Genomic DNA, 21822 nt, shown 5'->3' with positions numbered 1-21822 from the left:
AAAAGAGAGCACCCATGAGACAGTACAATGTTGGAAGTCCTATGGAAAGAGTAGCTATCGACATTGCAGGTCCATTTCCAGAAACCGATGCTGGAAATAAATACATCCTGGTAGCCATGGATTATTTTACAAAATGGACTGAGGCCTATGCATTACCAAATCAAGAAGCTGCTACCGTTGCAGAGGTACTTGTTAAAGAATTCTTTAGCCGATTTGGTGTTCCCTTGGAGATCCACTCCGACCAAGGGCGAAACTTTGAGTCAGCTCTTTTCCAAAACGTTTGTAAATTGATTGGTGCCAATAAGACCAGAACAACACCCCTGCATCCTCAATCAGATGGGATGGTCGAGAGGATGAACCGAACGATGGGTAAACACTTGTCCAAAGTTGTATCTGAACATCAGCGGGATTGGGACCAACACATTCATTTATTCCTGATGGCCTACCGCTCGGCCGTAAATGAAACTACAGGTCAAACACCAACCTGCCTGATGTTGGGTCGTGAAGTTCGGTTGCCCTGCGACCTAGAGTTTGGCTGCGGACCTTCCGAGGAACATGTTGCAGGCGAAGACTACGTTGACCGCCTGAAATTACGAATGAACAACATTCATGAACTTGCCCGACAACACATCCAGATAGCCAGTGACAGAATGAAAGATCAATATGATTCTCGATGCAAGAATGAAAGCTTCGAAGTAGGTGATCTTGTCTGGCTTTATAATCCGCAACGTCGTCGAGGCTTGTGTCCTAAACTGCAAAGACAATGGGAAGGTCCGTATGAAGTTAAGAAGAAAATAAATGACGTAATATATAGAATTAAGAAGTTGCCAAACGGTAAACCAAAAGTTATTCACATAAATCGTCTTGCATCATATGCTGGCTCAAATGAAACAGAAGAAGCACGAGTCCTCCAACAGGAGATGAAAGGTGTCGCACAGCCAAGTTTTAATCAATTTATGTCAAATTACGCAGAAAGAAAGAGTGCTAGATTCGGCGTGACCACAGAAGTTCAGCAAGATCTGTTTGGTGTTCCAGAAAACGTCTCTCTAGCCCACTGTGTTGCACAAGACCTCGAGATGACTAAAGGAATCTCGTCCGTATTCAATAGAAAGTTCGGCCGCCTGGACGAGTTAAGGAATCAACAACCTAAAATTGGAAGAGTATTGCGATTGGAAGATGGTCCTCGATCTTTGCTGTATATAGTGACCAGGAAGTCTTATACGGACACGCCAAGCTACGAGAACATATGGCGTGCTCTAACTAATTTGAAGAAAATGGTCTGTAATTATGACATCAAAGATTTGGCTTTACCAAAAATTGGCCATGCAGTAGAAAATCTGGATTGGAAGATTGTGAGAAGCATGCTGGAAGTGATCTTCAGAGAAACTGGCGTACGGATTACTGTGTGTTGCATGAACCCGAAGATGTCATACCCTTCAAAGACAGTAGACTGTTACTTCTTTTCTAGGGGTGTATGCAGAGCCGGAGAATCCTGTAGATTCCGCCATCCTGGGCCATCTAGAGTTGCTGATCGGGACGCTCAGATCTTAAGAGGGGAGCAGTGTAACAAAATAATTATTGACCTACCCTCGTATACCAGCTCCCGTCTCCGGACAGACAGAACACTATCGATGTTTCGAGATACGCCGATGCAGCGACGATGACGTGCAAGCGGTCACATGGACATAGCTGGAGATATATAGATATTTCTGGAATATCTGTATCGCATATATAAATAGGACATATTTGTAAATAGAGTTAGTCTTAAGCTAAAGTTTGTAAAGTAAACTTGTATAAATATAAATAAAGTCGTATATAAATACGAACCGCTAGTTTTATTGTAATTAGAAGTAATTACAGTAAATACCCGCTACAATAGTTTTTTTGTTAGATGCATAGTTTTTAAGGTATGTGCAAAAATCCGTCCAAAAAGGTGTCATTTTTCAATGAAAATGGCCAATTTTCAACAACGAATAACTCAAAAAGTATCGAGTTTTCAAAAAATAATTATACAACAGTTTTTGCTTAAAATTAGGTTCTCTATCCTCTTCCGTGGCTATTTTAACCAAAACATTTTTCACCCCCGAGAAGGGGTGGGAACCACCCCCAAGATAAGAGCACATCGGCATAGGGTAGACTTTGCTTCTTGAGCTATTCCCTACTTACTGTGAAAATATCAAGTAAATCGATGTAGTAGGATGGAATTCGGAGCAAAATACCCTCATTGACTGCCCTAATTAGAACGGCGGGCAGGAGTAGAGGTTAACCACCGATGCGTTGGAGGGGAGACGTAAAAAGGATTTCTGGAAATTGGATGATGACAGCCTTGAATCTGTATTCGTAACCAACTTGGCGCTTGGGTAATACATATATTGGGATATTTTATACAAGTTTGAACGTAATGTTGTCTTGTTTCATCGACGTTTAAAACTCAAAAAACAAACTTAGTGATACAAGTAGGCATTTTTAATACATATTTAACTATATTTCCTTAGTTTGCATATTCCTAATCCGAATAAACGAAACTTAAACCAGAAGAGTAAATAAAGCTGCCTTAAAATTGCTTCTTTGCTTAAAAACAATATTAATTTAGCACATGTAATACTCGAAAAATAAACACATAAAATATTTTACTTATTAACACTACAATATTCAGTTTCTTCAAAATATTGTTTGTTGTTCACATATAAGTAAAATATTTTAGATTTACTGGAATTAACAAAACTTTGGGATATATTTGCTTCTGTAGATATCTTTAAAACAGTTTCTCTCGATAGTATCTACATTAGAAAGGTCATAAACATTATTTAATTTATTGATTCAGCTATTGGTTGGGACTTTTGTAAAAATCATACACTTGAAGGCTTTTTGCAGTAGTTATATTTTGAACTAAAGTTTTGTTAACAGGTTTAAAAGTATTTTGAATTGTTTTATTTGATACATTTATTTACAATATCGTTTAAGAAATATTACTTATTACCTAAAATGTCTAGGAAATGGATTATTAACCACTTCAAAACTAGAGTAATTAACAATGAATTGAGGACTGATATTTCTGGCTATTCTATTGGGTGTTGATGCCAGTTCTTATAGCTTGCCTTTTGTAACAGCAATTAGATCAGATCATCTACATAGGCCATAATTTGTGGTAATATTTTGAAAAGGTGGCACACCAGCGCATCTCCCTGCTCAGTCCAACATGCGTTTCAAACGCTTGTGATTGTCCACACTATATTACAACTTGACAAACCATTTTGCGCATTGTAGCTCTAACCAGTTTTAGTAGTTTATTGGAAATGAATAATTCGTCCAAGGTTTCATACAATTTACTTTGTAGCTCAGTGTCATATTTAAATTCTATGAATAGGTGGTAGGTATCGATATTGTAGGGGCCTTAGCACAAAAATCAGGTCCCTTGTGGATTGACCAGATCTAAAACTACTGTAATATTCGTCAAGAAGCTCCTCTAAATATGCCCTAGGCGACCATATAGGATACTCGAAAATATTGTGTATACTGTGTTAAGAAGAAGGGTTATACCCCAATAATTCCTGCATTCCAACTGATCACTCTTTTTATGTAAGGGTCAAATAATTCTAGTACACCTTTCTTCCGAGATTTGTTCTTCATTCCTACTGTCCAAGTTCTGACTACAATTTTATGTATCTGATTAGTAAGACTATCCCACACTCTTTAATAAGTTCTGTAGTTATACCTAGAGGATATAGGTATGGCAAGAGAGATGGTACAGGAACTCCGAACTCGTTGTGGCTACAGAAAATGTAGGTTTAAATATAAACATCTCGAAAACAAAAATAGTGACAAATTTGGTGTCCAACCAGAACATCAGTATTGGTGGGAAAGAAATAGAACTCATAGATAGATATAAACACCTGGGACATGAAATTATGATCGGCCGGGATAATCAGACTCATGAACGGAAAAGAAGAATCGGTTTAGGTGCGCAGCATATTATAGAAAACTGAGAAAAACTTTTAAAAGTGAGCTGCCCACATGTTTAAAGAGAAAGGTATTTTATCAGTGTATCTTTCCAGTCTTGACATATGGAGCAGAAACACTACTTTTATTCTGTATAAAATGATGTGTGTTCGTTGGAGAATTAAGTAACGAAACTACTGAAGGCAATGCACAAGTTTATTGAGTTGTTAGTTGTTAACAGCTTAAGGAGGGGGTATGGTTTGAAATCAACATATCAAGCACATTTTTGTGAATTTTTTTCGAAGCTATGGTACAAATATTTTATTTTTAAATTAAATAAACATATTAAGTACAATTCAAAGAATGCTTAGAAAAAAATCTAATCCAAAATATTGGAAAATAAGCCATTGGTGAAAATTTTGACAGGCAGCTCACAAAAGAATGGATTTTGCGGTGGACATCAGAACTCATCACTCGATCATACGAAACAAAAAATTCAGAAATATTTAATAAGCTTATGAGTTTCACGAGGTCACAACGTCGAGTTTTTTTATTTTTAATGATTTTTGAATTTTTGGTATCACTCAGAAATCAAAAAAATTAAATTTTTGGTAAAAATTTTGTGAAAATCAACAGACTTATTATTGTTGAACAAAAAATAAGCAAAAAAAGAAAAATATCTCGACGTTGTTACCTCATGAAATGTCTAAAGAAAATATGTGCAAAATATCAGGTAGATCGGCCCAGTAGTTTTTCAGTTACAATGTCCACCGCATTTGAAAAAGCAGTTTTGAGAAAAATGCGTTTAAAGTTTTGACAACTGCATCTTCATCTTCTTATTTGTCTGCCAAATCGTAAAGTGATGCACATTGGAATATGTTTTTTAAATCGAGGAGTAATCTACAAATGAGAAGGCGAACAGTTGTTTAACGTTTCTCACTACGCTCAAGCGTGCTGGCGCGAAGCCGCGGCAACGCGAGTCGAAGGTAGGGACATTCGACACCCTGTATCTCTGGTAATTTTACTCCGATTATTTTGAAATTTTCAGAGAATATTCTTGAAAGTATGCACTTTTATTTGAAATAATAAAAAAAATTGAATATTTCAAACCATACCCCCCCCCCCTTAAGGTACAGAACGATACTAAATGCAGTCAAATGTGTCGGTGCACCCTGTATTGGAGTTCTACTGATAACGTGGAACACCGAGTACCGAGTGCCGAGTGCACAGACAGTCATGTGTTTCAAGGCCAACCTCTCTTTTTGAGTTGATGATTCGTTATCTGACTCGATAAAGATAAGAAGTAGTTTTAGTTTTGTTTTCGATACAAAAATAATATGTTGTTAGCAAGTGTAATAGGTAATAATAGTAATTATTACAGATATTTAGTGCAATTCCTTAGTTTTATTTAACATTGAGATTGAGACTACATAAATGAATGAATACAAACTATTTCTTAAAACCTTTCATAGTCCTGGAACATATCATTGACACCTCGAAATTATCAGCGTGGGTATTTCTCATCTCCGATGTAGTCTAGATATTGGAATAAAAACGCACACAGTGGCGTGCTCGCCATAACACACTTACCTCCACAAAAGCCTCGACTACCATACTAAGCGTCACACAGAGAAGAATGGAGTGGTCCATGTTAAGAATAACTCTGCCAGATAGAGTGAAAACGAAGAGATCAGGAGAAGTACCAAGTTTTCTGACATCATCGAAAGGATAACCAGACTAAAATGGGGATGGACAGGACACACAGCCAGAATGACAGAGGGCCATGGACAAAGAGGCCAATATTCAATTTTCAAAAACTCATTTTTCTTCATTGCAATTACTTATCTCTCTCGTAAGGTCTTTAGAATTTTGTTGTTTTTTTTCTGAGTTATACGCTTCATTTTTTCTTCGGACAATGTCCTCACCCTTAGCATCAAACCAATCATTGCATGGTGGTGGTCTTTCAAGTCCTAGAATATTACTAATTAAGTTATAAAAATCCACAAGGAAAAAGTTTTCCTGTGGCTGTATACCATGTAATACAAAAAACAGTAAAATCTTTTATAAAAGTTGTATATTTAAAATCCCTAAAAAGGAAGTTTTAAAATTAACCTGTCATATTTAAAGACTATGGTGTACAGTTTGTTAAGACCATAGTCTTTAAATATGACAGGTTAATTTTAAAACTTCCTGTGGAACTGTCATTTCTGTCTTGTCATCGTTCAGAGGTTTCTATCCATTTCATTGTCAGTTGCTGCCACACTTCCACCATGTGAACAAGTCATATCACAGCTCAGATGTTACCTGGAGCATATTAGTAAAAAATATGTCAAACATCCACGCTTAAGTTGGCATTTTAAACCGATGTTTCCTTGACGGATTACTTTTACAGGGCTTTGGCCCTCATATTTTTATTAAATTATATCTTGGTGGTTAGCATGTAAACTTCACGCGTGAGTATAACCTACAACTTTTCTTAATCGTAGTCAAAATTTCGAAAACTTTGCATTATTTTACCAGGTTATATTCATTTTAGATAAGCACTGATGATGACTGGTAAACCAGTCGAAAACTAGTTAGGTGATTGTGATGTAGCCCTTTTTAGGGATTTTAAATATATTATATACCTTTTATAAAGGATTTTACTGTTTTGTTTTTAATTAAGTTATAATTAATATTGGCAATGAGCATATGTGCTGGTTCTATACTAACTTAGATTTGACCAAAACTCGACCAAACTGCAACAAATCAATTACTAAGTCTAAACTAAACTAACTTACTAAACTAAATTACCCAACTGTCTACTAAATTTAGTCAGTTGGTCACAGTTGGGATTCAGTGAACAAAGTATAGTAATATTTCTTAAGCGATCTTTATGTTTTTGACATTTCTAATGACGATTTTTTTAAACAGCCGTTCTGCGAAGAGGGCCACATCATATCCGATAGCAAGTGAACTGTCCGCACCAATAGAAAGATCGCTGAGTACTCGTCGTTACCAATTGCCAAAGCCCACGCTCTCTATTTCCCCAATAGGAAAACAAAGTCCAAGTTAAATTGCGAGACAGTTCAAGGAAACTGCTCATTTCGATTTTTGAAAAATTCAACCAAAGTTGACTGCACTTGAATAGAACATGTTCTGGACTTTAAAATGATCTTGAAATTAATCAAATGTCGGTAAAAGAGTAAAATTAAATTAAATTAAAAATTAAAAAAACAGCGAATGTTTCATTTCGGTTCAGAGGTGATTTATCATTCCCATACGTCCGTTTCAGTATCTCCAGACGTCTTCAATGGGGTTACATGAACACCTCTGCATCGAAAGGAAACCAAGCTGCCTACTTAATATAGGACGCTCTGGCGGTAGCGACATCTATTGCAGAGAAATGAGAAGTCCCAGATCTAAACAATAAATTTGAAAATTCTCTTGGAACCACTTTCTGGTAACATCCTTAATCTCTGCCTTTTACAATTTATAATTAAATGCCTTTTACAATTTGAAGTTTTTGAAGTCTTGTTTTGTAGAGGCAGCCATCTTGTTTGGGGCGAAAAGTTACGACCGGCCTGGCTCAATGAAAAATCTTTCTGGTAATCAAAATGACTAAAAGCCCTATTGTATGACTAAGGGCCGGTTGTTCGAAACCTAGTCAACAATGATCATTATCAAATATTTAATTACTGTCACCAACTGTCAATATCAACTTTGTTTGGGTTGCTGAAAACATAATATGAAATTACTTAATCAATTATGTTAATTGTTATGTTAATTGATTAACTAATCTCATAATTTTAATCAATTATGTTTTCAGCAACCCAATAAAAGTTGACATTGACAGTTTTGGTGACAGTAATTAAATATTTGATAGTGATCATTGTTGATTAGCGTTCGAACAACCGGCCCTAAAGTCGCGTTTACATGATGGCAATTGGCGAGACAATTGTCAGAAGACAACTGACTGGCATGAAATTATTGTCTTTTTTTAAACACTTCAGGCCAATTGCCTTGCCAACTGCCCTCACAATTGGCCCAAAATTCAGTTGTCTCCGGGAGTAGACTGAGGACAATGAGCTGCGCCCAATGAGCCCCCCACCACTCGAAATCTCAATTTTCGCGACAATTGGCGCCGTGTGAACGGTGTAGGACAGTAGTGCTGTCTTGTTTTTTGCCAATTTCCTCTAGATGACGAGCAGTCGGCCATGTTTTAGCTGTCTACTGCCATGGCAATAGTTGGCCCCGTGTAAACATCTTCTCTTCCAACTGGACTGGCCTCCGACAATCCGCAACCACGTGATGACAATTGTCCAATGACAATTGTCTCGCCAATTGCCATCGTGTAAACGCTACTTTTGGGTTAGAAATATTAGACGAATTAAATAGGTCAAATAAATTGTCAAATCTTTGAATAATCTCAGTAGTTCCAATAGCTTCAGGAGGCTACAATGTACCTACAAGTTTAAACCAGCAGCAACTGTGCTACTACGCACCTGAATTGCTAGTTTAACCTTCAAATTACTTAAGATTGAAAGTGTGCACGTCGGTTTGCAGAAGCGCAGTGAGTTCTGCGACTTTGCGCCCCAATCTGTCTGCGCGGAAAAAATGCGTGACTTTATCAAGGTCGCAGAGTATCATTACTGTTTGTTTTTTAATACTGTGTCTGAATACAGTAACATACAGTTCTGTGTTTATTATAGCAGACTTTAAAACATTCCGAGCATATAAAAATATTGGTACTATTCCAGTGTAATGGTGACACTTCAAATGGATGCTAAATTATGAAATTAATAATGAATGAAATGAAAGTTAGATATTATTTTAATATTACATAACAAGATCATTTTAATCCAGAAACGCAAGTTTTGTGTGTTTCTTCCGAGTTATATATAGAACTATATATATTGTTAGAAAAATTTAGTATTGTTAGATCTTGTCATTGTTTATATTTTTCTACCTGTGTCGTGTATTCCAAAAATCACTATAATTAAATTGCATTATCAGTAGTTATTAGTATAATGACATTGTTTATGTAGTAATAGTTGGTCAACGCAACGAATAAATTTGTTTGAATCAAATTGCGACAGCCACCAGATGTTACCACCATTTCTGTCAGGGCTGCAAATGTCACGCGTAACTGCGATAAATTCAAAATGCATAGACACCAAGTTGGATACGGCCCTATTCATGCCACGCCAACTCGTATACATATTAAGAAAAATAAATACATATATGGAAGAAATATATTTAGAAATTAAATGAATGATGTCATGCTGGATTAACATTTGACTGTGTACACTGGACAGTTTTGTGAAAAGTTCTACATGAGATGGGGGTTCCTGATCATCTGTCAGCTCTGGTGAAGAGCCTATATGAGAACAGTGAAACCAGAATAAGAATTGAAAACCATAAGTCCGATCCTTTTAAAATAGGTAGAGGAGTCCGACAAGGATGTATTCTATCTCCAAGTATTTTTAATTTCTATGGGGAATATATAATGAGAAAAGCACTCGACAAATGGAATGGCGGTATTTCTATCGCAGTAAAGATCTCAAATCTCAGATATGCAGAAGATACAACATTAATAACTGCACCCGAAGAAGAAATGTCCAGCCTGCTGCAGCTAGTGGAAGCCGAAAGCAATAGATGTGGTCTCAAGATCAATAAACAAAAATTATGATAGTAGATTATTCAAATTCACTTCAGACAACAGGAGCCTTAGACCAGTTTGAAGTGGTTAACGAGTTCAATTATCTATTGTAAAAAAGAAATACGTAGGAGAATAGGCATGGCCAAAAACGATATGAGTCGATTATCGAAAATCTGGAAAGATCGCTCCTTGTCGAAGAACACCAAAATAAGATTAGTACGTGCCTTAATTTTTCCCATACTTAATTACGGATCCGAAACATGGACAATGAAATCGGACGACAGAAAAAGGATTGACGCCTTTGAAATGTGGTGCTGGAGAAGAATGCTTCGGATCTCATGGACGGAACACAGAACAAATCACTCAATCCTCCGAGAGCTTAATATTCAGACTCGACTTTCCTCTATTTGCCTCTCCACCGTCTTACAATTTTTCGGCCATATTGCAAGAGGAAGTGATGATAATCTTGAGAGACTTATAATTTCGGGAAACGTTGAAGGGCGCAGAAGTAGAGGTCGCTCACCTACTCGAGTGACGGATCAAGTACAGAAAGCCAGTGGAAAAACTTTATCTGAATCCATGAGGGAAGCTCAGGACAGAAGCCAATGGAAAGATATAGTTGCTCGTATTATAGGGAATCACGACACTCAGAAATGAGGAAACGACTGAGGAGGAGGAGGAGATCATGCTATTATATGCATAATGTATAGTAGCGTGACATCCTTAATTTAATTTCTAAATATATTCTTCCATATATTTATTTTTCTTAATATGTATGCGAGTTGGTGTGTTATGAATAGGATCGTATCCAACTTGGTGTCTATGGATTTTGTATTTATCGCTACCCGACATTGCAACCCTGATAGAAATGGTGGTGACATCTAGTGACTGGCTCAATTAGAATCAAACAAATTTACTCGTTGCGTTGACCAACTATTACTATATAAACAATGATAATGATATAACATTTAACTATGAAGTATTTAGAGATTTTAAGATTTAAAATTCGTAAATCGGTGTAATCTTTAAATGTTCATGTTTGTTTGTTATGAGATATACAGTTAGTGTCGGTTATTTTATTAGAGAGACACTCTGTATCAAACTTTACGCTTTCTGTACATTTTAGTCAATCCTACTATTAAAACAAAATCAAAACATATGTATATTTTCTTGTTTAAGTTAACGGTATGAGTCATTACCAATTCAAATCAAGCCACTTCCTTTGAACGATTTTTCTATAAAAATACCTTAAGAAATAATTAATTAACTTTTTTACATTTCTTCTTCTAGTGCCGACTCCATTAATGAAAGTTGGCTATAGTTGTTCCATTATATCTTTGCACAAACGTCATTATTCATTTGCAAACAAGTTAAATCAAAACATTAAGTGAAACGTAATATGGAATGTCAATTCCAATTACCAAATACCTCAGGAACAAGCGGGGTTTGTAAAGGGTAAAGGTACAAGGGAACAAATCCTGAACCTGAGACAACTCATTGAAAAGTCTAGAGACTTTCAAGTAGGTATGATTATATGCTTCGTTGACTACCAAAAAGCATTTGATTGTGTAAGCTGGATAAATCTGTGGTCAATTTTAATAGAAATGGGCGCACAATGCACCTGGTGACACTTATTAAAAATCTGTACCAGTCTAATATAGCGACAGCACGACTAGATCAGAAATTCTCAAACCAATTCAAGACCGATAGGATGCGTGTTGTCACCCGACTTATTTAACATTTATGGTGAACATGTCATGAGGATGGTTTTAGGAGGATGGGCCGGTGGAGTAACAGTAGCTGGTAGGAAGATCTCCAATTTAAGATTTGCTGATGACACTACACTTATAGCAGCAAATGAGCAAGAAATGGTTGATCTTCTGCGAAGAGTTGAGTACGAAGGCAATAAAGTTGGTCTGAAAATCAATAAAGCTAAGACAAAAATAATGGTGGTCGACAGATTCGACACTATCCAACTGACTAACATGTTACAGGAATACCAGATAGTAAACACCTTTGCCTATCTCGGGTCTAGTATTACTAACGATGGTAACTGTGAAGCAGAAGTTCGGAGACGTATTTGTATGGCAAAAAATGCGATGAGTCGCCTAACTAAAGTTTGGAAAGACAGATCTATCTCTCAAAATATCAAGATGAGACTGGTGAATGCCCTTGTATTCTCAATATTGGAAGAAATCACGATCCTCAGTAATGGGGAAACGACAAAAGAGAGAGAGAGAGAGAGAGAGAGAGAGAGAGAGAGAGAGAGAGAGAGAGAGAGAGAGAGAGAGAGAGAGAGAGAGAATATGGAATGTACTGCCTTGAAATACATTAGGAAATGGCTTTTATCGGTTGAAATATTTTATAAAGTTATATTGTACATTTATAGTTCTTACTTATCATTTCTAAGTATGTGTTTTAAATATGCTGTCTTTCGCCTTTTAATGGTGGTCAAAACTTCTTTGTCTCTTCCCATTCTGTACAACACTATTTCGTTCGTAATACGAACGGTCCATGGTATTTTTAAAATTTTCCTAAAAAGCCACATCTCAAAAGCTTCCAGCTTTTTGACAACATAAAGAAGAATAGAGTGGATATAACATTTTACCATCCGATATCGGATTTTCTGATTGAGTCTTTGGTTACTCAGAAATTTCCTCATCTTCAAAGAAGCTGTTCTTGATTGCTGTGTTCTTGAATGGATTTCTGATTTCGGATTTAGATCTTCCGTAATCTAGACTTTTAAGTATTTAATTTTGTTCACTTATTGTTCAACTGCACTTGTCCCTACTCGAATTAGCAATTACAGATGTATTGGACCGCAATAGACAGCCAACAAAAGAGAAAAGTGTTGTTTCTCAAAGACAATGCACCGAACACAAATTGTTGGACTTTGTTCTCAAGTTTGAAGAGATGGCTCGTAAATAGAATCTTCAATTCGAACGAAGAGATAATTGACGAAACAAACACCCATTTTGCAGAACTTCCCGAATCCTATTATTCGAACTAAAAACATGTTTTTCATTTCAAAGGAGGTTATTTATCAAACCATCTACTATCTACCTATTGGGCAGTGGTCTTTCTAACATCAATTTAGTAACAATACCCACCTTAAAAATTTTTACGTAACAAAAACGCCTATAGATTTTTTAAATGTAATTATTTATATTTATTTATATGTTTGTAAAATGTTGTGACCACAATCGTTTAGTGGGCGTGTATAGAACCAAGTTAAAAAAAATTCGCGGAAAAACTGTAAAAAAAATGACATGAGAAAACTGAAATGTAAGGAAGTAAAAGAAATAGTCAGCAAAACATTAAATAGAAAATTCAAAGAAATCGATAATACAACGGAAAGCACAGAAGATAAGATAAAATTCCGTAATAAAACGATAGACGACATTAAAGACAATTTTATGAAGAACGAAGAAGGTAAGAATAAGACATAGATGATGACAGAGATTCTGCAACTAATGGAAGAAAGAAGGAAAAACAAGAACGGTAACTCCATTTATAAAACATTACAGCGAGAGATATGGAGAAAGATCAGAGAAGCCAAACAGAAAGAACTGGAGAAAAAATGCCAAAAATCGAAATTCTGCAAAGTAAATAAGACGACTTCAACGTGCATAAGAAGGTAAGAGAAATTACAGGCAAATGTAAAAACAGAAGAATAAGAAAACTTGTTAATGACAATGGAGAGATAATCGTGGACAAAGAGAGTATCAATAATGCCTGGAAAAATACAAAAACAGGACCACCTATTCTAGTGGCAGAAATAAGAGCAGCCATAATATCACTAAAAGAAGGTAGAGCTCCAGGACTAGACGGAGTACAATCTGAATTTCTTAAACTCCTTGATGATGAATCTTTACGAATACTATGTAAAATCTTCAATAATATCTATAACACAGGCAATATTCCAAAAGATTGGCTAGTTTCAGAATTTATTACCTTACCAAAGAATCAGGGAGCAAAAAAGTGCAGAGAATATAGGCTAATAAGTCTAATGAGCCATGCATTAAAACTTCTTCTTAAAATTATACATCGTAGAATATACAAGCTATGCGAAGAGAGAATACAAGACACACAGTTTGGATTCACGAAAGGCGTAGGTACAAGAGATGCACTGTTTAGTCTACAGGTTTTATTTCAAAGATGCAGAGGTATGACTTGCGATATTTACACCTGCTTTGTGGACTACCAAAAAGCATTTGATACAGTTCAACACCGAAAAATGATGGATGTTTTAACAAAAACCCAAATGGATGATAAAGGCCGACGTATAATACAAAATTTATACTGGAACCCATCAGCCACAATAAGAACGAATCTTGGAGGTGAACCAACGGAAGCAATCCAGATTCTACGAGGCGTTAGACAAGGTTGTATACTTTCACCTATATTATTTAACGTATATTCAGAGGAAATATTTAGTGAAGCCTTGGAAATTGCGAACATGGAATACTTCTAAATGGAGAACTCCTAAACAACATCCGCTATGCAGACGACATCGTTATTTTTGCAGACAGTTTGAACAGTTTACAGCAACTAATAAACAAAGTAAATGAAGTAAGTGAAAGATTTGGACTTAAGTAAATATATCAAAAACTAAATTTGTGATCATCAGCAAAAATAAAATTAGAGACGCCCAACTACTTATTAATAATACACCAGTGGACCGAGTAAAACAGTATAACTATCTTGGAACAATAGTAAACGAACAATGGGATCACTCACAAGAAATAGAATGTAGAATAGAGAAGGCTAGGAGTGCATTCAATAACATGGCCAAACTCTTTAAAAGCCACAACCTTAATCTGGAGATAAAAATAAGGCTCCTACGATGTTATATCTTCTCAATATTGTATTACGGAGTTGAATCCTGTACACTCACTGAAGCAATGGAGAAAAAACTTAAAGCCTTCGAGATGTGGCTATACACGCGAATCCTAAGGATATCATGGACGGACAAGATAACCAACGAGACCGTATTACGAAGAGTGGGCAAAGAAAGAAAGGTGATGTATACCATAAAAAGGAGAAAGTTAGAATATCTCGGACACATAATGAGAAACGGCGCTAAATACAGTTTACTGAAGGTAAAGTAAAGTAACGGTAAGGTATTCGGGTATACTTCAAGGTAAAGTATTCGGAAAGCGAGGAATTGGGAGAAGAAGAATATCATTGTTAAAGAACCTGAGGAAATGGTTCTTCACAACAGCAACTAATCTATTTAAAGCATCAGTTAATGAAATAATTATAGCCAGAATGATCGCCAATATTCGAAACGAATAGGTACTAAAAGAAGAAGAAAATGTTGTGCATTGGCCGTATACAGTAACCGCCACACTACTAGACACACGGGTACATTGAGCTAATACAGTCCTGGGCCCTTCACTTGTTGCACCGTTTACTTTTATGTCTAGTGACGTCTAGAACGTCAGAAAATGTATAGAAACCAATATAAACATACAAAGTTGACAGTTTATAGAAGAGTTTTATTTGAAGTTTATATTTATTTGTCATTGTGTTAAAGTTGTAAAAGTTATAAAGTATTGTAATTTTGTTGGTGTTTGAATAAAGTTTTTTTTTAAAGCAAACTAACAATAGTATCTATTAATTAGTGTATTTTTTGTATGGAAAAACAAGTATTTTGAATAGTTTCATGACAGACATGAAAGTCGCAGGTGAGAACGGACCGGATTAGCCCACGCCTAGAAATTAGATACCCGTTTGTCTACTAGCGTGACGCTTACTGTTTAATAGACGTTCAGGTGGAGTAGAACTTGGTTAGAATGATACTTGATAGATAACATGAAGTTGTGTTAAATTCGAATTTCGAATCTTGTTTTTTTTAAGTATTTCTTAACGTCCAAATTATATAAAAAGTATTTAAAGTATTCGACAATAAGATATGTTAATTTAGTGTCATAAAAATCCACTTTAGTATATTTATTTTTGACAAAAAGTGATTTAAAATGTACTTAATATTTATGATTGTTCAGCATTATAGGAAACCGCTGAACTTAGATTACTTCGTTGGCTAAATGGATGGTTATTAAAGTAGTAGAGTAAAGCAATAAAATGCATGTCATGTTTGAATGAAAAAGTATATGAACAATATTTTTAAAACATTCTCTGTTTATATTTTGTTCTTGGTTTCTATCCTTGTGGGATCGGTACTCACCGAAGGGACCGCAGACGTTCGGATACAATAAGCGTCTCGTTGTAAAGACAATGAAGTCGGCTTTACGAAGTAACAAGACGTTTACTCAACAAACACACTACAAATTAACTTACATAATAACATTATCAATGAAAACAACCATTCATTCGTCATTTTCCACAGTAGTGGAATATGTTGAAATACTTGCTACACTTTGACTCTGAACAGGTTCAACTTTATGAATTTGTATGGTAACGTGTGATCCAAAATTATTGTCACCATAGGTGGCTCTGAACGACAGAGATAGCTATACAGTGCATGTCTATTATTAATTCAGATATACTTTACAGTTTACGTCAACTTTGACAGATACTTGCCAGTGTACGTATGTCAACTTAAAAAACACTATAATTGAACATAAAAAGTAGCAGAGGAAGCAAAATTTTAAATTTATACGAATTAAAAGGTCTTGAGATTGGGTATCTTTTCAACGTGTTTTCAATCTTTATTCTTTGTTTGGAAAAGTGATCATAACAACACTGAATATAGCCGCAGTTGGCCGTGACGTCACACTCCGGCGGTCCTTCAGATTAAAACAAGACATACGTAATTTTTTGCACGGATAGCTTTGATCAGAGTAATAGGGATGTTCACTAATTTTTAAATATAGTTAAATTCAATAGATTATAAGGTATATAAAAACGTAACAATCATAAAACTGTTTAAAAATGTATATTTTTTAAGATAAATGAGTTCATAATGTTGATTTTCTTGGAGGCTAGAAAAACGGTACCCTGCAGCGAGGCTACGGTTTGTGACGTCAGCAGTCGTATCGTCTTTGATCGACGACTAGTTTTGTACTTATTTACGAAGTGTATTTGAATGTGTGTAGTTCTTTACGTATTTAATTAGTAAAAATGAAACCAAATAAGTGTGTTTTGTTCCTTGGTATGTAAATACCTCTAAAAACAATTCTGACAAGATTTTTATTACAGTTCCAGCTAATTTAAATCGTAAAAAGAAACGTAAAAAAGAAGTATATGTATCAATAAAAACCAAGGTTTTCTCTTGCGAAGATCGCTTCTTTATTGTAAGTTATGGATCTTTTCCTAAATAAATGGGTTTTTAAATTAAGTACTCATTTTTACCCAATTCTATGATATGTTTTAGATTTAAGTTATCTTGGTTATAAAAAAATAAATTATAAAAATTCTTAATACCTACAGTCAAAAACTTCGTATTTTGGGCTTCTAAATATCTGTTTCTAAACATCCAGGAAACGAAATGGGTTAGCAAGAAAATTTTTACAAAAATAAAAAGTACCTATATAGTTTATGATCTTTCAATTTGTCTGGATGTTTAAAAGACTTGGTGTCCATAACATAGTAATAAAGTAGGTACCTATTTATTACCGACAGACCTTATAAACTAGACAACATATAAATTAGTAGGGCAAAATCTATGCAAATGCTATTTAAATGCATTAAGTTTTTCGAATCCTGAGAAAACTAATAAATATTTTTGAACAATTTGAACGCAGAATTAAAGATTGCATTATTACTGAGGGCCGAAAGTCCATTAAAATAAACAAAAAGTTTCCTTTGAATGAAATATTTGAAATTAAAAATCACAATAAATTTTCTCTTTTTTTCACCCCTGTAGGTACCGTATTAAAATAAACATTCCGCTACTCTGTGGTTGATTTATTTCTTTACAAGATGACAAGAAATCAGACACCATTGTTACATGTGCAGTGCGTAGGTTAAGCGAATCAGCTATTTTAAAACCTTTCATTTTATTTATTTATTTGTACCACCCAAAATATATTATGTCCTTAGAAACAGTCTATCCACTTTAAACTAAACAAATTCACCATAAAACTCCACGTTAGCCCTGAATAAAACAATAAGAGAACAAAATACAAAATAAAATGACTTGAACTAACGTCAAACAGGTATCCAAAGAGAAAGAAGACTGTGGACATGGCGCGCGCTGGAGTATACGAGTACGACTAGTGACGTCAGAAGTGTTTTCTTGAAATTTAAAATAATGCTAGATTTCTAATGAAGTTTTTTCATAGAAAGGCTTTTTTAATTTTCTTAATATTTTAGACAATTATTCCTAGGGTGTTTCTTAATGGTTTTACCTGTTTAAAATTACTATTAAATTTTTTGTGAACATCCCTATTGTGGATCGCTCGTTATTTGAAACAGAACCATTTCTATGCAATACTCTTCTAGGTACTTGGGAAATTGTTCAAAGAGTTATGGTAAAGCATTACATTTTAATCTAAGCCGTGCACAATTTTGTTTAAAATTTTCTGGTCTAGTTATAACGTAGTACTACTGTTATTCTTTTTAATGGCGGTACAGGCTTGTTTTGGAATATTTTATTTCATTGTAGAGTAATTTCCACATGCTAACAGATTTCTCAAATTAGGCTCTGTAACATTCATGCCATTCTTTACTATATTACATATATGTGTGCCAAATAACTCGACAAAATATTCAAAATTATAGCTGCAATTTTGGAACGCGTTTTCCGTCTTGATGTAGCCTCTTAATACAAAATCATGAATAATTATATTATAAAAAGCAGGATACCAACTAAAAAAGGGAAATATAAATAGAGAATACCTACTTGAACATTTTATTATTATATTTAGAAATTTTTAAATGTAAGTTGGACAGGAATATTATTTTATATAGTTTATATTGACGTTTTAAACAAAAATATGTATTTTATGTTATTTAAATCGATAGGATTTTGTCGGCTTCCAATAGAATTTATCCCTTCTTTTGTGTATTTATGATTGTTGAAGATGCCAAACAGTTGTTGATTTTTTTCTCAAAATCTGATAAGTGTATGTTTTCTTGAGAAAAAATTAACAACAATTTCATATTAAATTGAGATTTAATAAAGGTGCCATATCAATATTTTTATGCTCATAGTAACAAGTGAAAGCGAAAACCAATCAAAAACGTGATTTTAGAAAACTCCAAAGAAAAAATCTAACGGATTCAGGTCTGGAGAAGGAGCAGGTTACCTATTTTTTATAAATTTAATAACACAGTCTAATTTCAGTGTAAAAATATGGATGGCCCCATTACTATATTATTGAAATTATTTCCATTTTGTGTCATTCTACATATATCTGTGGTGATAGTATACTTTTTCATGTTGTCTGTTGAACTTTGTCATCCATAAACTTTTAGGTGTAGGTAAAGCAATTTTTTTAACATTAACGAAAAATACACAACCTACAGTTTGTTTATTCTTAGTTTTGTAGGATTTATTATATCTAAGAATAAGAAAAAACTAAAAGTGAGATACACTACGCCTTTCAATCACTTAGAATATTTTAAAACTAATTTATTTTAATGTCTTTCGCCCTTTATTTTACTGTCAACAATTATATTTGAATGGCTTTATTTACTTTTTACTTATTTGTTTTAGTTATATTTTTTTTTCAGTACATTTTTAATTTTATTAAAGTTGTGATAGGCTCTTGCCAATTATCTATTTTGTATATGTTTCAACCTACCTTACTCCAAAAAGGTTCTACATATACTCAAAGTAGGTAAAAATAATGGGATGGAAAGATAAATTAGCATATATTAACTGTAGTTTATTTTAAAAGGCTCAAGATAGTAATGATACTAGTTAGTTTTAGGTCACCTTGATCACTTGACTATTTAGTTCCTCTTCTAGATTTACTCTAAAAACGACATTAAAGCCAGTAGTATCTAAGTGTGATAGATGTAACTGTTTTAGAACTAATTAACAAGCGACATTGATCAAGTAAATCATCTTATTGTTAGATTTTTCACTAAAAACCTTTTCTAACTTTTCTTAGGACTTGTCATGCGATATAAAATGTTTATCGTCAAGTGTAATTTTGAAAACATTTTGTTCATTTATCTATTTATATATAGTTTCAGATTTAAGGAGAAAGATAAGTGATTCTTAATTATATACCCTTCAAGTCAATAGATAGCACAAAAAAGAAAAGGCCCCCAGTCCCCAGCACTTCCCAAAGTCTTGATCAAGGCAGCGATCAAACAACAGACGGAAGAGGGGGTGCCAAGAATCCCTGGGCAGGACCCGGCTGCCACAAGGTGACAATTTGGCTATGTTCTTACAATATTCGAACTTTGACGGACGACAATAGATTCCCAGAAATAGAAAATGAACTAAAGGATATAAAATGGGATATCCTGGGTATATGCGAAACCAGAAGAAAAAGTGATGAGTATGTAATACTAAAAAATGGCACACATTTTATGCATAAAGGTGGCGAATACACTGGAGTGGAGTTCTTGGTAAAACAAAGCATCACACAGTGTATCGAAGAATTCAAGCCCATATCAGACAGAGTAGCATATCTTATCATCAGAATTAATAAAAGAACCACTCTGAAAGTGATCCAAGTATACGCCCCAACCAAAAGCCACGATGAAGAAGAAGTAGAAATATGTTATGATGAAGAACAGCTATAGAAACAAATAAAGCAAACTACGAAATACTATTAGGAGATTTTAATGCTAAATTGGGCAAAAAAGAAGAAGATTATGAACATTTAATTGGCAATTATGGCTACGGGCAAAGAAACGATAGAGGAGAAATGCTTCTCAATTTCATGAATGAACATAACATGTACTCAATGAACTCCTTTTTCAATAAAAAACCAAGCAGAAAATGGGCATGGATGAGCCCCGATAAAAAGACAAAGAATGAAATAGATTATATCTTAACGAAAAATAGAAACCTAGGAAAAGACGTGTCGGTATTAAATCAGTTTGACCTAGGAAGCGAAAATAGACTAATAAGAACAAAACTAGTAATAAACAAAAAACTAGAAAGAAAAAGAATACATGAAAAAAGATACAAATGGACATCTGAAGAAATAAAAAATAGTGAATTTAATAAAAAGATAATGCATGCATTAAATTAAGTTAACATGCAGCAGATAAACTCCAATGATATTGATGATTTGAATAACCTTATAACCGAAACAGTGAACAAAAGCATTCTGCAACTGAAAAAACCAAAAACAACACACAATGAATTAGATAAAGAAATATTACAACAAATAGAAAAAAGGAAGATCTTAAATAAATCTAACAAAAAGGAAACCGCAGAATATAGAGAACTTAATAGGCAGATTAGAAAAGGAATCAGAAAACAAAAAAGAAAAGAAGAAGAAAAATTAATAACAACAACTATTGACAAAAATAAGAGTATGAAATGACTCAGACCGACACTAGGACGACGTCAGATAATATAATTAATGGGAAAAGACGAAAATGAAATCACAACTAGAGAAAGCATACTGAAACGAATAGAAGAATTTTACACGGAACTCTACAGAACACATCAACAAGACGATGAAATGAATGAGACCAGTACGGAAATTAATAAAAAATGTTGGATCGGAAATAATGCCAAAAGTAACAATTTCAGAGGTAACTACAGCATTGGGAAACATGAAGAGAAATAAAGCTGCAGGGAAGACAGTATTACTACAGATATGATATTAGAAGGAGGTAAGGAACTCATTGCAATTGTAACTAAGCTTATAGACAGTTGTTTACACCAGGGCAAAGTCCCTAAGAGCTGGAACAACTCTAAAGTAATCTTATTACACAAGAAAGGTGATAATCGAAAGTTGGAAAACTACAGGTCCATCAGTCTATTGTCACACCTATTTAAAATACTCACCAAAGTCATAACTACCCGACTAACAAGAAAATTAGATGAATACCAACCATATGAACAGGCAGGTTTTAGAAAAGGCTATTCAAGTTCCGATCACCTGTTAACCACAAAAATATTAATAGAAAAATGTAACGAATACAAGTTTCCAGTTTTTATAGCATTTGTAGACTACGAAAAAGCTTTCGACACTATAGAAGACACGGCCGTAATAAACGCAATGCAAAATTGTAGAATAGACAGCAGATATATTAACTTAATAAAAGTAACTATGAACCAAGCTACAGCTACATACTACCTAAATGAAAATGAATACACGAACCCTGTACCATTAAGCAGGGGAGTCAAACAGGGAGAC

At 34.4% G+C, this 21822-nt stretch overlaps 1 protein-coding gene across 7 annotated transcripts in view; it reads left to right on the top strand.

The window, feature by feature from the left end:
• The window catches only part of LOC114340913 (protein retinal degeneration B), a 181227-nt gene extending 164439 nt beyond the window's left edge, over positions 1–16788 (top strand). For 6 of the 7 annotated variants that reach the window (XM_050658308.1, XM_050658306.1, XM_050658307.1 and 3 more), the window contains one exon: positions 6853–16788. In XM_050658308.1, coding sequence (XP_050514265.1) covers positions 6853–6994 — 142 coding nt within the window. In that variant the 3' untranslated portion in view covers positions 6995–16788. The remainder of the gene's footprint in view (positions 1–6852) is intronic. The other variant, XM_050658309.1, reaches the window with a different exon arrangement.
• The last annotated feature ends 5034 nt before the right edge of the window (positions 16789–21822 follow it).

Source organism: Diabrotica virgifera, chromosome 8 (assembly GCF_917563875.1).
Source record: "Diabrotica virgifera virgifera chromosome 8, PGI_DIABVI_V3a".
Classification (NCBI taxonomy): domain Eukaryota; kingdom Metazoa; phylum Arthropoda; class Insecta; order Coleoptera; family Chrysomelidae; genus Diabrotica; species Diabrotica virgifera.
Note: the sequence above shows the minus strand (reverse complement) of the source record. Positions and strands in the feature narration are given on the sequence as shown.